This window comes from Tamandua tetradactyla, chromosome 2, assembly GCF_023851605.1.
Source record: "Tamandua tetradactyla isolate mTamTet1 chromosome 2, mTamTet1.pri, whole genome shotgun sequence".
Lineage (NCBI taxonomy): Eukaryota > Metazoa > Chordata > Mammalia > Pilosa > Myrmecophagidae > Tamandua > Tamandua tetradactyla.
In genome coordinates, this window is record NC_135328.1 from 82666182 (window position 1) to 82683344 (window position 17163).

A 17163-nucleotide genomic window follows, 5' to 3' on the forward strand; every position below is an offset into this window, starting at 1 on the left:
TTTTCACAGTGCATACATTGGCACATTTGATGGTGTCACCCACAGGTAACTCAGACTCTGTTTACTTTTCTTTTCCTTTTTCTGCTCCTCAAACAGGTGGATTTCATTTGTCTTATCTTCAAGTTCATTCATTCTTTCTTCTGCCAGCTCCAATCTGCTGTTGATCTCCTGTAAGGAGTTTAAAATTTCTATTACTATGGTCTTCAACCCTGTTTGCTTCCTTTCTATAATATCCATCTCTCTTTTGATATTCTCTTTGTATTCATCTATTGTTTGCCTAGTATATTAGCTCTTTGAGTATATTTAGTACCATTTAAAAAAATTTTTTTTATCTGGAATGCCCCAGGTCTGATCCTCTTCACTGATGGTTTCTAATGCTCCAATCTTCTTTACTTGAGCCATTACTTCCTGTTACTTTGTATATTTTGTTGAAACCTGAACATTTTGTCATTTAGACTTGAATTTAGACTCTTTGGTGTCTTTTTTTAAGCTTGTATCAAGCTGGTGTTATGACAGAACTTCCCCTAGGAGAAGGAGGAGAGGAGGAGGAGGAGGAATGTATTCCAATCTTTTCAAAATGACTTATATGCAGGTTTTCTCCTTAGGGACATATCCATGCAATGAGTTTGGAGAATAGCTGCAGGCCAAAGCAGCCTCTCTGATCCTTTCTGCACATGCACTTTGTCTTGGCATGTGCACCTGGCCCTATGAATTCCCCCTTTGCATGGATATGGCTGTCTCATTTTCCCTAAGAAACAGTTTTCTTATGGGTCAGGGCACTGTATGCTGTATGGCTACAAACCCTTGCCCCAGGCAGCACAACTTGATTGCTCTCCAACAGTGCTTTCAGGAAAGTTTAGTGACTGCCTTCTACAAGCAGGGCAAGTTCTCAGGCCTTCATCAGACAGATTGGGCCCGACATGTATGTGCCCAGTATGTGTCCTAGGATTACTCTGCTCCATCCTGAACTGGGACCAGGGATCTACACCGAGAGTGCTAGCCAGTTCCCCGCTGAGATGGTGAAGGTCTGGAGAGCAGCCAGATGAGTGTGCAGGCTCCCTGGCATCAGATCAGAGACTGCGGTGGGCAAAAACACATTGGAAGTAATTCCTGAGGGTGAGAAATAGCATAAGAAAGCCTCTACAGAAGCTGCAAGATATAGTGCAGCAGGCAACAGAGCTCTGGGCAGAGAAAGGATCAAGAACCCTGACCTATAAGAAACTCAGATTCTGGGTGACAGATTATCATATTGTGACCTGATTCTGAGGGTCAAGGTCAGGTTTTGTCATCTTCTATACTGATTTATCACTTTATATTTCAGGTGTCTACAAGTCTGTCTGTGTATGTTCTGGTTTGCTAAAGCTGCCAGAATGCAATATATTGGAAATAGGTTGGCTTTTTTAAAGGGGATTTATTAGGTTACACATTTACAGTTCTAAGACCATAAAATGTCCCAATTTCAGCTTCTAGAGAAAGATACCTTGACTCTGAAGAAAGGCCTATGGCATCTAGGGTTCTTCTGTCATATGGGAAGGCATGTGGCTGGTATCAGCTGATCCTTCACTCCCAGTTGCATGACTTACAGCTTCTGATTCCAGTGGCTTTCTCTCTGAGCTTCTGTGGATCTTCGCTTGCTCCTGTCTAACATCTCTGTGTCCTGCAAGAGTATTCTTGGCACCTCCAAAATATCTCTGGGCATTTCTTTCTCTCTTAGTTTCTCCCAGAGCATTTTCTTTCTCTGAGCTCTCTTAAAGGACTCCAGTAAAGGAGTAAGGCCCACCTTAAATTAGGTAGGTCTTATCTCCATGGAAACAACCTAATCAAAAGTTCCCACCCACAACACGTCTGTCCCCAAATAATGGATTATAGTAACAGTCTTTTCTGGGATACATAACAGATTCAAACCAGTGTAGGGTGTATGTGACTACAAATAGACTTGGAGGGAAGTAGGAGCAAAAGCCTAGTGGTTGCTTTGAACACTAGTCTCCAACTGTTTGCCTGGTGTTTTGGTTTCCCATCTGGTAAAATAAACACCATAAACAGGGTTTGCTTAACAATAGGAGTTTATTGGCTCATGGTTTCAGAGGCTAGGTTTGCTTCATTCAGGGATCAGTATCTTCCGGCTGGCCAGCAAACTTTGAGCTTCCTTGGCTTTTATGTCAAATGGCAATGCACATGGTGACATCTTTTTCTTTCTGTTCTGAGCTCCATTGACTACCAGTTATTGACTGTTCCCCATGATTTCTCCTTCCATGTCCGATTTCTTTTAGTCATAAGGACCTCAGCCATATTGAATTAAGGCCCACCATCATACAATTTGGACATACCTTAACTAAGAACACCTTCAAAAGTCCTATTTACCCATAGGACCAGGGGTTAGGACCTGAACACTGCCTTATGGGGGCCATGACTCAGTCCCCATTATCTAAGAACTGGAGTTTAAGAACACCTTTGTTAGAACCAAATCCCAGTAAAATGAGTATACTTTATTTCTCTATAGAGTTTGAAAAAATAGGAATTTTTTCACCCACAGACATACACAGTAAACTGTACATGCATCAATATGTAAAGACCCATCAACCTAGATAATCATTACGCATGTTGAAAAATGTGCCCACCAAGAATTACTATAGGAATTTAAAAAAGCACGCCTAAACATTCTTTTTTACACAAAGAACACATTAGAGAATAAATTAGCATGGAAAATGGTCTCCTTGAAGGCCACAATAACTATTGTTTCTTTATTAAATCCAGTTTTTCAATTAAGTAGAGGCTCACTGATTCTCATATGGCTAGGCGATCCCATAGAGATTTTCCAAACCGTGGATTAATGAAATACTCTAATTGGGGGAAAAAATCATGACACTGATGCCAGGTGACTGGAGAAATGACTGCCATTGTGTTCCTTTATTTTGGTGACTGGCTTTAGTTTTTAATTATTGAAACACTTCATAAGTATCAAAACATTTCATTTTTATTAATGCATTGTCCTTTTTATTTTTGTTGTTTTATTGCAATTTTATTGAGATATATTCACATATCATATAGTCGTCTAAAGTATACAATCAAGGGTTCACCATATTATCATATAGTTATACATTCATCATCACAATCAATTTCTGAACATTTTCATTACTCCAAAAACAATAAAAATAGGAATAAAAATAAAAGTAAAAAGTAATACCCAACCCTTCCCATACCCTCTATCCCACCCTATTATTTATTTATTTTTGTCTTTATTTTCTTACTCATCTGTTGATACACTAGATAAAGGGAGTATCAGTCACAAGTTTTCACAATCACACAGTCACTCCATGAAAGCGATATAGGTATTCAGTCATCTTTAAGAAACAAGGCTACTGGATTACAGTACAACAGTTTCGGGCATTTCCCTTTCGTTACTCCAATACACCAGAAGTGAGAAGGGATATTTATATAATGTGTAAAAATAACCTCCAGAACAACCTCTCGACCCTGTTTGAAATTTCTCAGCCACTGAAACTTTATTTCACTTCATTTCTTTTCCCCCTTTTGGTCAAGAAAGCATTCTCAATCCCATGGATGCCAGGACTAGGCTCATCTCTAGGAGTCCTGTTCCACATTGCCAGGGAGATTTACACTCCTGGGAGTCATGTCCCATGTAGCGGGGAGGGCAGTGAGTTCACCTGCAGAGTTGGGCTTAGAGACAGAGAGAGATCATATCTGAGCTACAAAAGAGGTTCTCTGGGGGTGACTCTTAGGCATAATTATAAGTAGTCTTACAGCTTCTCCTTTGAAGGAATATTTCATAAAGACAAGTCCCACGATTGAGGGCTTGGCCTATGAAATTGTTAGTCTCAATGCTTGCGAGACTATCCAGTCTTCCCCAGGTGGGGCAGTTTAATATGTCCACATTTTCCCCAGTCCCTTAAGGGAACTTTGCAAATACTTTCTCTTCTGCACAGATGAATCTGGGATGTATCAGGGCATCAAACTAACCTGTCCAACCAACAAGATCTCAATCCCTGTTCAAAGTTCCATGTAATTATGGTGTTTGAATAAACTGATCATACAAACTAAATTTATGTGCTACAGAAAATATAAATTTTGTACCAAATAAACATCTTTTCCTTTGGTCTCACACAGAATTTGAAGTTTAAAAATACAGTCAATATCATCCTTTACCCTTTAGTCTGATTTACCTTAGCGCTAATCAGGTCTGCTTCATTCATATCTGTAATTGAAATCTGATCTCTTTTCCAGCTTTTCTAGTAGTTACTGTATGGGGTAATGCTGACTTTCATAGCTGCAGAACTCTGAGTCTCAGGTGTCACATAGATACCTGAATTTCAGGGAATAGCCAGAGTTACACACAAAGACCTCATCATCTCAGAATTTAGAAATAATAGCTACAACCCAGGAATAAATGTGACTGCTATAAGAGTTTACAATCTAGGACTCTTTACAATAAACCTTCTCCTGATAAGCTGTACTCTCAAATTCAGTTTTAAGAGTTTGTACATTATAATTAGTCCATATTAGTGAGGCATTATAACACTTGTCTTTTCATTTCTGGCTTATTTCACTCACTATACTGTCTCTAAGGTTCATTCACCTAGTTGCATGCCTCAAAATCTCATTCCTTCTTGCAGCCGCTCCATATTCCATTATATGTATATACCTCAGTTCAGCCTTCCATCCATCAGTCCATGTAACCTTAGGCTACCTCCATCCATTGCAAATTGTGAATACTGCCACCATAAATATCAGTGTGCAAAGTCCAATTGTGTCCCTGCTTCCAGTTCTTCCAAGTATATAACTAATAATGGGGTTGCAGGATCATTTGGCAACTCTATCCTGAGCCTCCTGTGGAGCCCCCATACTGCCTTCCAGAGGGGCTGCACCATTCTACTTCTAACAGTAGATAGTTACAACTTTCTCTCCACATTTCCTCTAGCACTTGTATATTTCTGTTAATTTTTTAAATAGTTTTATTAACACACCGTATGATCCATCTTAATTAAATAATCAATGATTCTTGATATAATCACATAGTTATGCATTCACCAACACAATCTGTATGAGGGCATTTCCATTTCTTCCACAGAGAAAGAAGAGGGAAAAAATGAAGAATAAAAAATTAAATTAAAAGGAAGGCAACACTGTCACCAAGAATCCTATATCCTTCCCTTACATCCCTCTTCTTGATGTTTAGCTTTGGTATATTATCTTTGTTTAATTTAATGGAAGTGTATATTACAATGTTATTGTTATCTATATACCCTAGTTTGCCTATTTGTCCTTTTGTTTCTGGCTAAATTCACTCAACATAATGTCCTCAAGGTTCACCCACATTGTTGCATGTGCCATAGATTTATGCTGATATATCGTATTATTATTTTTATCTTTTTACCCTTACGGATAGTCTTCGTTTCTACACTTTCCTTCAGACCTCTCTCTCTTGTCTTTTCCTATCTGCTTGTAGTGATCCCTTTATCATTTCTTGTAGAGCAGGTCCCTGTTAGGTCTGAGTCATTAAGGAATCCACACAGGACAGCAAGTCAAAGATCAACAGATTTATTGAGGGGAGAAAGCAGGGAGAAAGCAGGTGAGAGCCAGCAAAACCTGCAAGTGGAAGAAAGAAAATGGCTCCAGCTCTCTACCTGAGAGCCACATTTTTAAAGGAAAAACCATGTGAACCATGCTGGGAGGGGCACCCTAAGCAGTGTTCTGCGCCTTGATTGGTTGGGGGCTTGTTAATTTATGATCTGGTTGGGTTGCTGGGGTTCTGATGCACTGCTCTCCTTTGACGTGCAGCTGCATGTACTGACAAGGGTTATCAAGCTGGTTGCCTTCTGGTGGCTGCAGTGCCCTCAAACATCTTTTAGTGGTAAATCTTGTGATCTTTTGTCTTGCAGCCACATCTGGTTCTGCAAAAGAAGCTGAGAGGCCCCTAAGTCAAAAAGTCTCTTTCATATGTAAAAGTTATTTTTCTGAGACTTGACAGTCCCTTGTTCACAAACTTTCTCAGTGTCTGTTTGTGTGAAAATCTTTTAAACCCTCCCTCATTTTTGAAGGATAGTTTTGCTGGATATAGAATTCTTAGCAGGCAGTTTTTCTCTTTCAATATCTTAAATATATCATACCACTGCCTTCCTGGCTCCGTGATTTCTGCTGACAAATCCCAACATAGTCTTATTGAGCTCCCATTGTACGTGATAGATTGATTTTCTCTTGCCGCTTTCAGAATTCTCTTTGTCTTTGACATTTGGCAGTCTAATTAGTTAGTGTTTTGGAATAGGTCTATTTGGATCTCTTCTGTTTGGGGTGTGCTATACTTGTTGGATCTGTAATTTTATGTCCCTCAGAAGAGATGGAAAATTTTCAGTGATTATTTCCTCCATTATTCTTTCTGCCCCTTTAACCTTTTCTTCTCCTTCTTGGATACCCATAACATGTATATTCATGCGCTTCATGTTGTCATTCAATTCCCTGAGACCTTGCTCGTGTTTTTCCATTCTTTTCCCCATCTCTTCTTGTGTTGTGGGGTTTCAGATGTCCTGTCCTTAGTTCAATATTCCTTTCTTCTGCCTCTTCAAATCTGCTATTGTAAGTCACCATTGTGTCTTTCATCTCTTCTTTTGTGCCTTTCATTCCCATATGTTCTGCCATTTGTTTCTTCAAGTTTTCAAGTTCTTCTTTATGGTCGCCCAATGTCTTCTTTATATCCATCTCTTTTGCCATATTTCCCATTAATTTGTTGATTTGATTTAGCATGCTGGTTTGGAAACCTTTAATTAGTTGTTTCAATTCCTATGTTTCCTTTAAAGTATTAGTTTGTTCCTTTGACTGAACCATATCTTTGTTTTCCCTGGTGTGAGTCATAATTTTTGCTCCTGTCTGGGCCTCTGATTTCCTTGATTCATTTATTCTGGAGGTCATTTTCACTCTTTAACCTAGGGTTTTCTTTTTGAACATTCAGTTCAACTTATTCTAGAACTTTAGCATAGATTCTGTTTAATTGCTCAGAATTTTTCAGCTCTTGTTTTTCTGGTTCTTGTTGGTTGTGCCCCTGGTCACCCCCCAAAACCCCCAGACATCCCCAGTGACCTGCCTCAGGGTTGAGGAGTAAGCACTAGGTACCACAGCAAGTTCTCTGTGGGTAGAAACAAGCTTCCGGGTCCCCATTGTTCTCTGTTATTCACTGGCCCATTAGACCTTGCTATGTTTTAGATCATTGCTTTAACAGTTGGGTCATCCATATTTTTTGGCCAACACCAGGGCACGTTCTCATACAGGAGGTCTAGACCAGTCTCAGTGGTTCTGATACATTTTCTGGAGAGTATCTGGAAAGGCCCTTCAATTTCTTCACACTTTATTTTCTGCCCAGCAGATGGTGCTGTTTGATAACATAATCATCCTCAGAGGCTGCTTGCCTTGTAGCTCAGGCTGCCTCTGATGGGAGGGACTAGCATTGTGGGTTTCCTATGCCCTTAATTTGCTGGCCAAAATCTGGCTTAATGTGAGGCTGTATCCCTGACTCTATTTGTGGCAGAGGACTCCTCCAGTTGATCCAGTATTTGGCTGACCACCAGGCAAGGATCAGACTACCAGCTGCGGTTTCCTTTCGGGATGGGGGAAGGGCTTTCATACCAGGGCTGGAAATATAGATTTTGACCATATTTTCTCAGACTCCTTATTCCTCACTGACCTAGGTCTTCAGATGTTCTCTCCTCCAGACGGTGGGGGTCTGTCTCACTGCTGTGAGAAAATTTATATTCTCTGTCCCCAGTGGAAGGGATCACAGATGCTGCTTCTGTGCCCCACTTGTGCTGTATGTGAGACCAAGTGGGGGGAGGGGCACTTGCTGGGAACAGAGGATTCCTACCTGATATTTATCTCTCTTCAGTTCAGCACCGGTAGGATTCTTCTCCAGTCTCTATCTTCCTCCAGAGCTCTAAAAAAAGAATTATCCTTTTTATTACTGTCTCCCTAGGGAGAGATTTTTAGTAGCTGTTTATGTCTCCAAATACTTCTTAATGCTGTGTGCTTTTATAAAAGTAATGAAAGGATGGGGCCAGGGAATTAATTCATGAAGCGCCTACTAAATATTGGACAATTCCTATGTTTTTAGGTATCTCATTTGATCCTGACTATACCTCACTAAAATAGCCATCGTTATTATTCCCAATATAGGGAGAAAAAAACTGAGATGCAAAGGAATGAGTTGCCCGCAGGGAATACAGTTTGTAAAGGGGCAGAGCTGATTTTCCAGTCTTGCTCATAGCATAGCAAATCTTAACTGTGTTTTGGATTTTGCTTGGTATGTTAAAGTAGAAAGGGCATCTCTTCATTTTTAAATTCAGTGTTATGAATACTATTATTGTAGACAAAAGTGACATTGCTGATCTGTCAGCTTCAGTGACAACAATAAAATAAAGTAAAACCAGAGAAGGAATTCTTTCATGTGGCAAACTGTGAAAACACCCATGAAACCAAGCAAATGTACCATTCCCTATTTCAAAATAAGATGACATTCCCAGGCCCAAAGGCTAGGACTTGAACGTATCTTTTTGGGGCACATGGTTCAGCCTGTAACACCTGATTTGACTTTTTTAAAAAAAGTTACGATAGAGGTATGAAAAGTCTAGATTAGCTGTTAGAGTTAGGGCTAACCATCAGAAAGTAGTTGTAATAAACTAAAGAAGAAATTATGGGAGTTGGTGCTAGGCCAGTAAGAGTGGGAATGACACTTAGGGGTAAAGGATGGGGTATTGTCACTGTAAAAGAAACTTTAAAAGTGGAAGCTTTGGGACTTGGGGACATGTTGCATATGGATAGAGGAGGAGGAACTAAAAGTTACGTCAATGTTTCTAGAATCAATGACTGAGTGCAGGGACGTGCTAGAGAAGACACAGGTTGTTGATAGAAGGGAGATGTAAAAATAAAATGAAGAACATATTTTGTATATTATCTGCCCATTCAATAGTACTCATCACTGGATTAACTATAATTGTGATAATTTATCATTATACTGAGTGAGATTTGCCAAAAACAAAAGGACAAATAATGTATGGTCTCACTGATATGAACTGACATTAATGAACAAACGTGGAATATTTCATCGGTGACAGAGACCATCAGGAGATAGAAATAGGGTAAGATATTGGGTAATCGAAGCTGAAGGGATACAGATTGTGCAACAGGACTGAATATAAAAACATAGAAATGGACAGCACAACACTACCTAACTGTAATACAATTATGTTAAAACATTGAATGAAGCTGAATGTGAGAATGATAGAGGGAGGAGGGCTGGGGGCATAAATGAAATCACAAAGAAAAATAGATAAAGATTGAAATGGTATAATCTAGGAATGCCTAGAGTGTATAATGATAGTGTCTAAATGTACAAATTTAAAAAATGTTTTTGCATGAGGAAGAACAAAGGAATGTCATTACTGCAGGGTGCTGAAAATAGATGGTAATTAATATTTTAAAATTTCAGTGAGACTAAAGCAAAAAATGTTTATTTGGTACAAAATTTATATTTTGACTAGTGCATGTCCTAATATAACTTATGTAGATAGTTGGTTGAACAACATAAGTACATGGAACCTTGAGTAGGACATGAGATTTTGTTGGTTTGTCCAGGTGATGCCCTGATGAATCCCAGAGTGATTTGATCAGTGAGTGGAAAATTATTTGCAAAGTCCCCTTTGGGGAATGGTGGGAATGGGGGAAAATTCACCCCCCCAAGTTGAATTCTTGATATTCTCACAAACAATGTGGACAACCAAAGCTATAGGCTGAGCCCCCAGTCTTGGGGTTTGTTCATATGAAACTTAACCCCACAAAGGATAGGTCAAGTCTACTTAAAATTAGGCCTAAGAGTCACCCCCAAGAGAGCCTCTTTTGTTGCTCAGATGTGGCCTCTCTCTCCAGCCAACACAACAAGCAAACTCACCACCTTCCCCCTGTCTATGTGGGACATGACTCCCAGGAGTGTGGACCTTCCTGGCAACGTGGGACAGAAATCCTAGAATGAGCTGAGACTCAGTATCAAGTGGTTGAGAAAAACCCTAGAATGAGCTGAGACTCAGCATCAAGGGATTGAGAAAACCTTCTCGACCAAAAGGGGGAAGAGTGAAAGGAGACAGAGTGTCAATGGCTGAGAGATTTCAAACAGAGTCGAGAGGCTATCCTGGAGGTTATTCTTACGCATTAAGTAGATATCACCTTGTTATTCAAGATGTAATGGAGAGGCTGGAGGGAACTGCCTGAAAATATAGAGCTGTGTTCCAGTAGCCATGTTTCTTGATGATGATTGAATAATGATATAGCTTTCACAGTGTGACTGTGTGATTGTGAAAACCTTGTGTCTGATGCTCTTTTTATCTACCTTGTCAACAGATGAGTAAAACATATGGAATAAAATTAAAAGAAAAAAATATATAATATAAAATGGGTGGACAATGTTTCATCTTTGGTTCATGCTCTCAATAGCTCCCACGTCATTTCATTAGAAGTATATCATGCATGATAGTTTTTGAGTCTGTCTGGGTGATGGGAGTGAGAGGTGAAATTCTCTTTGGTATCTTCTTGGTATATCAAATCAATGGTGCATGTGTTTTCATTCCAGGTTGTGATCCTCCATATCAGTCCAGTAGATGACCAGCTTCCAAAAGAGGCTCCTGGGGTTTCACGACATTTGGTTGTTAAGGAAACTGAGGTGGCCTACGTAACTAAAGAACATCTACACTTTATAGACACAGAATCACATGACCAGGAGCTGCTCTACACAATAACAACGCCTCCATTTTTCTCCTCCAGCCACAGGTATCTCTTAGATTTCATCACTTGGGCTGTTAGTTGAGGGTTGTTTTCTAGGACTGGAGAGTTCAATTGTTTGGTTGTTTTAGACATGAACTTATACTCAGGTCATCGTTTACTTTTAGCTCAAGTTTACTTCATAGCTCCCTTCAAAAGTTACTTTAATTGGTAAGTAACCTTTGGCTTGTGGCATCTTCATTCACCACAAAAGAGGATTAATATGACATTTAATCCCCTTTTTTTTATAAATAGAACTTTTTTTTCTTTTCAATGAAATTTATTGAAGTCATCATACATTATTTTCAGATACAGGCCACAAAATGGTCACATTCTATGACCCCAATCCAGAAAAGTAGCATAAATATAGCTTAGGACAGTGTCATGTATCTGATAGCAAGGAAACATTTTTGGGATGAGAATGTCGATTCCCATTCAAGATGTCAAAGCAGAAAACACTGTACCTGCTTCTCACAACGTGATGGGCCTGGCGTTAGTGATGTTGGACTGAAGGCCAAACCTCCAACACAAAGAAGGAATATAAAGACGGAGCATGTGATTTCTTCCCACAATGGGATCCTTCAGTTTTGGAAAAATCGATTGTCTATTTGATTTAATTTTTCTTACTTGGAAAATTAGCTGATATATTATCTCATATTTCTGTTTAGACATGTGGATGCTGGGAAATTATTCATGGTGGACAGCATACCAAAGTTAACCAAAAATCCTGCAGCCATGGGGCTGAGGTCATTTACTCAGGTATGATAATACGCTAAGATATTGACAAATATGATGTAATAGTCCTCTGAAAAGGTGTGGCTTTCCTCGTGCTGCTATCATGTATGGTGGCCTCTGACATCTGTCCTAAATGACATCTTTATTCTTCCTGCCGGCACATTTCCCTTAGATGGGAAAATGCTCAGCCAAGCTGTGTATGATTTCAAAATTTCGTCATAGTTCTATCTGCCTTTTGCATTGCTTTGCAAGCAGTAGGACTCTGGTTTGGGGGCTTGGTGCATAAATCTTTATTCCACCAACATCCTACTACCTTCCAGAATCCTTCCCCAGCCCTCTGCGAACTCCTTGGACTCGACTCTGCAGACCCCATGGGGTCACAGTTATGGTGGTGAGTGCTTGGACAGCACCTGTCACTGTGGTTTTGGGCTAGTTACATCTAACTTCACCATAGTTAGAGCTTATAAAGGAGCATGTCAACCCCTTGTGATAAGTGCTGTTATTTTATTATTTTATTTATTTACAGATATGGAAACAGGAGCCTAGCAAAGTTAAGCAGCTTGAGCAGTGTCACACAGCTACTATCCCTTTCTCTTCTATTTGCAGAGAATTTAATTTATAAAATAGATCTTTTTGGAATCCTCCTATTGATGATGGTGACATTTATAATGTTCCATATCAACTAATACAATGGTTCTCTTGGACCTAGATCTCCGCAATTTCAGATTCTTGCAATCTGCACCCACCTGTCCATCTTGGTTTGCTTTGCAGCATGCTGTGAACTATAGGAAAGTGGCCTATATGCCACCCATGGAAGACATAGGCCCCCACCTCCAACATGTCCAGTTTACATTTTCCGTCAGTAACCAACATGGTGGTACTTTACATGGGATCTGCTTTAACATTACAATCCTTCCAGTGGACAATCAAGTTCCTGAGGTATGTATACTGTCCGTTATGGGGGAAGAAAAGGAGTCGGGACCTAAGAAAAGAAAAGAAAGTCTTGCTGGAAATGGCAATTCGTCTTTAGGCTCTTTTTAAGAATTTTTTTTCCCAGCTACAGTGTAGGAAAAAAAAAAAGCAGGAGAGAGGGAGTCTCTCTCCTCCCATGGAGCTTTCTATCTAAAAGGTGAGATTTTCCAGTTGCTGAATTTGGCATTATTTTCAAAGCTTTCTCAAAATCTCTTTCATTTCCTTCCCCTTTCATGTGTTGATCAGGGGAAGGCGATTAAATTATGGGTCTCTTAGCAACCAGAGAGGCTTAATTTCTTGCACCACAGGCCAGCTGTGCTGCTCTGTAATCTAAAGAGGCTCTCTAATTTTCCAAAATTAAGATGGACCCTTCTTTCCAATCCTGTCCCACTTCCCAATGCTTATATAAGCTGTAAAGGACTTGGGTCTGCCATTAAAACAAAACTACAAAGGTATCGCCACCGTGTGCATCTTCTCTGTAAGGCTGGGTTTCATATTGAAGCTTTATTCCATTCCCTACCTCCTCTCCCCCATTAGAGTGCTGTACTCAATTACTGTGGCTATTATTTGGCTCATTTTTCCTCTTAAATGCAGAAAGACAAAGAACATTACTAGAGAGGACTAGATCCTACCCAGCCTCCACCCCTGGGGAAAGAGGCCACCCTCCCAGGTCCCCTGTTGAACCCAAGAAAGCACAGTATTCCCTTCTAGGGCAGTGAGCCACAGGCCTTACACTGAGGGCCCAAGGGCTCACCCCACCCACAGAAATGGTTTGATGGTTCTAAACAATGTCTTAAAAGAATTTGTTGCCAATATTTAAACATCAGGAGATTTCATATCTAGTCTGGAGTTTTGCATTCTCTTGAAAATTTGGAAACTCCAGAAACACTGAGCCCATATTCCCCAAGGCCGCAGGTAGACAAGATGTGTGCTCTCCAGCTCACCACAGCCTCACCCAACCCAACACAATCATTTATTCACTGGCTGGACCTCTTAGACCTGTGAGTTTGCAATCTTTGGAATAAGCCAAAAAGCTCTTACAAAGGAAGCTAAATCAGCCCTAATTTCTGATTCCTTCCCTTTCTGGGGCTGGTGGTGAAACCAGTTTAGAATCCCTATTGAGTTAACTTTATTATCTTATATTCAGACCATTTCTTTCTATATAGCAGGTACAGGCCCTACAATAGCCCAGGATCTAAAGAAGCTATAGTTCTTGCTAGAACAACAATGATGAAGAAATGTTCTTTAAACAAAGCAGTCCAAGACTTGATAGAGAACGATGATTTATGAAAAGAAAACAAAAAGAGTAAATCAAAAGTTCCCTTCATTTAAAGGCAGATTGTCATGAGGACTTGGGGCTAACGTGGCATGGTGGCTTCCCTCTTTTTTGTATGGAGAAGAGAAATAGTACCTTAAAGATCCGAGAATATTAAACGTAGAATAAATTAATAATCTCAGTAAATCCAGTCCCAGGAGCAATTCCTGATGTGAAATACCCACTAATAAATGGGTTAAGTTTCTAACCCATAAGGGATTCTGACACTATGCTGACTGAAGTCCCTGAAACCCGAGCACTGGATTTGAGCAGAGGCTGAAATACTGAGGATTAATGAGTGGGGGCAAATTAGCCGATGGTTTTATTCTTTTGAAAGCTGCCTTAAAATTTCTTTTTCAACAATTCATCTAGTATAGTGAAATATGTTCCTTGAAACATTAGCATCTTGGGATATTAATCAATAAATTCAAGAAAAATTAGACTGGTAGACGTGGACCTTGGCTCATAGATAATACTTCTGTTTAAACAAGAATCCCTTTCCTTCTTTCTTCTGCAGGCAGTGAAAATGTAGATTTGTCAAAATGAGAGTGAGACATTTGGGATGGGTGGAGAGGAGAGGTTGTGGGGAGAGAAGGCTATGGTTTTAGGTTTTCTATTCTTTATTAAGGAATAAAGGGATAGTCTTTATTCTTTAAAGACTCACCATCCCTGTGATCCAGGGGCTGCCCTTGGGACACCCATGAATGACCCAGCAGATGTGGAATTGAGTTCTAGCACCAAAATGCCCTAGTGGGTAGGAGGAGAGAGAAGGGGTCTGATAGGAGGCCCAGCTTTCCCTCACTCACTCCTTTTCCTGTTTCTTTGCTCCTCTTTCCCATCTCTTTCCTCTGGGAATTTTCTCCTTTCCAAAGCAACAGCTGCTCTGAGGAAAGTAGTGTCTTCCTTGAAAGCAACCAATTTGATTTCTGGTTCTACTATACAGGGTCTGAGATAAGTGAAGTGGCTCTGCCTTGCTTCTTTGTATATATCAAAGATATATTTCCTCTTGGAAACGTCTAGTGAAAAATATTTTTGGTCCGAAATATCCAGTTATGAACTTGTCTCTTTGCCCTATTCTTGAAAAAATCTTTGATATGTGAAGATGGTACTGGAAATTTTATATTGATTTAATGAATTCTTTCTTCAGGGGTACCTTATGGACAAGGCCTTGAATATTTTATTCCTTCCTTTTAGGTATTTACTAACCATCTGAAAGTGGCCGAAGGAGATCAATGCCTCATCCATGGAGGACACATTCTCGTTTCTGATGTGGATACCACGCTGGACAGCATCTACTTTTCCCTGCAGAGACTGCCTCTGCATGGGAGGGTGGAGCTTAATGGATTTCCTTTAAATGCAGGGGCCACATTTTCTTGGGGAGACCTCCATTCCTTAAAAGTTAGGTTAGAACTATTCATAGACTTTTTCTTTTTGTACTTTGGCTCCCCATCTGGATCGAGTATGAGGCAGAGTAAGAGAAAGAAGTTTGTCCAATTCTTCCAGGTGTAACAACAGGCCATTTATTACTTTCAAGGGTCAATTTAAAATTAGAAGTGACAAACTTTTTGTTTATCTTGATATTTTCCATCCCTTCAGTTTGTAGACTAGTGGGAATGACTTTATGTGTATTTTAAGAACAAAAATTAATATCCTTAAATATTAAACTTGCTGTAACTACATATATCATGAGAGGAGACAAAACTAGATGTATATAGACTGAGATGAACTGTGAGACTAATCTGTGTAATTGAACTTGGCTCTAAGGAAAGCCAATTTCATGGCTCTGGGAATCTGGGAGAGAACTCTGTTGAACAAGTCTTTAATATAAACTTTTATTCTATTCTACTGTGGTAGGGGTTTCCAGGAAGACAAATAGGGTAATTGGGGTAGGCAAGGCAAGGAGTAGTTCTTGGGGTTTCTCAGTCAGCTAGGGATGGTGCCATCCCTGTCTCATGATCCTACAACAGTTCCTCTTCTTTTAGGGTCTCTCATTTCCTCTACCTAAACCAGCTCCAATATATACAGAAACCTTCCTCCGAAACCTAGTAAAACAACTTCTCTGGGAAAGCATGCAAACCACTCAAAAGTAATGGCCAGGTAGACAGACACAATGGTTGATTTCTAACTTAACAGTTCAAGTTATAAACGAAAACTTTGGCCACTCTGAAAACAGAATAGTAAGATGTATTAAACATCAAATGCTTAGTTATATACTTGTTTGAGCTTGAATTTGAGCTAGGACTTGTGCATAGGAAGATTAGTTTAATCCCCACAGTTTAGTAACATCATCATTGAGTTACAGTCCCAGCTTGACCAACCCACGCTCCTTGGTGGATGGAGTGATTTTTATGATCTTTCCATTGTATGCCAGCACTGGGGAACCTTGGAGTGATTAGCCTCCCAGGAAGGTTCTTCTCAGTTTTGTAAATTTGTGAGAAATAAACTGAGACTTCTGTGCAACCTGACTCATGGTTTTCCAGCTAACCTCATTACTGTGGGTTTCCAAAAACACGTGGAACACAGCAGGCTCCTTGCGTAGCTTAGTGCATTGTTAAGAACTTTGACTTCACTGTCAAACATACAGAATCAATTTTTTTGAGATCTATAACATATGTCCAAGTTACTATTTGTTATTGGAATACAGTTTTTATGCTATCTTTTCAGTGTCTATAATGGTGATAATCAATAAGTGAAAGATTAAAAAAAGCCGAAAAAAAAAGATAAAGAAAATGAAAAACTGTCTATCACTATGTGGCAAGGTTGCATGCAGTTTATATACAATTGTGAGAAAACTCATACTGAATAAGGGTAACTGGGCACCAAAGTAGGGTACATGACTTTGGTCGTGATGAAGGCAATGAGAAGCCCGTCATCAGCTTTTCTTCCAAGACATGTTTTAAGCATGAACAGATTAAGTGCATTGTTCCTTGAAGCCAGAGGATCCAAAGCAAAATTGTATAGTAACAGAGATTCATTGAGCTTTTTTCCCTCTAACCTTTCTCTCTGTTCTACCTCCTTATGACCCCTCTTATCTTCCTCTGTGGACTCGCTTCTCTCCAAGATCTTGAACTTTTCATACTGCTTACTCCTATCTCCACTAAAATTCCCTTGTTTAAGATCTCAGCTCCAAGCTACATATTAGAAAGAGAGCTTTCTCTAGACAATTCTTACTAAGGAATGAATGATACATGGAAAGAAGTTACCAGTGTTTGCCAGTACATCTATTTGGAGCACTCTGCTAGTGGCTGGCAATTATGTATTTTCACTTAATCTACACAACAATCAACCCTGACAAGGCAGGTGGTTCTATTCTCATCTAGCTGAAAAAAAAG

General features: G+C 39.7%; 1 protein-coding gene across 14 annotated transcripts in view; it reads left to right on the forward strand.

Annotated features, from left to right (window-relative positions):
- FREM1 (FRAS1 related extracellular matrix 1) overlaps nucleotides 1–17163 on the forward strand; it is a 164014-nt gene that overhangs the window by 61695 nt on the left and 85156 nt on the right. For all 14 annotated transcript variants that reach the window (XR_013170415.1, XR_013170416.1, XM_077148152.1 and 11 more), the window contains 4 exons: nucleotides 10622–10818; nucleotides 11478–11568; nucleotides 12316–12483; nucleotides 15026–15234. Coding sequence is in view for 12 of the 14 variants with exons in the window: in XM_077148152.1 (XP_077004267.1) it covers nucleotides 10622–10818; nucleotides 11478–11568; nucleotides 12316–12483; nucleotides 15026–15234 (665 nt within the window). In the remaining 2 variants the exon portion in view is untranslated. The remainder of the gene's footprint in view (nucleotides 1–10621; nucleotides 10819–11477; nucleotides 11569–12315; nucleotides 12484–15025; nucleotides 15235–17163) is intronic.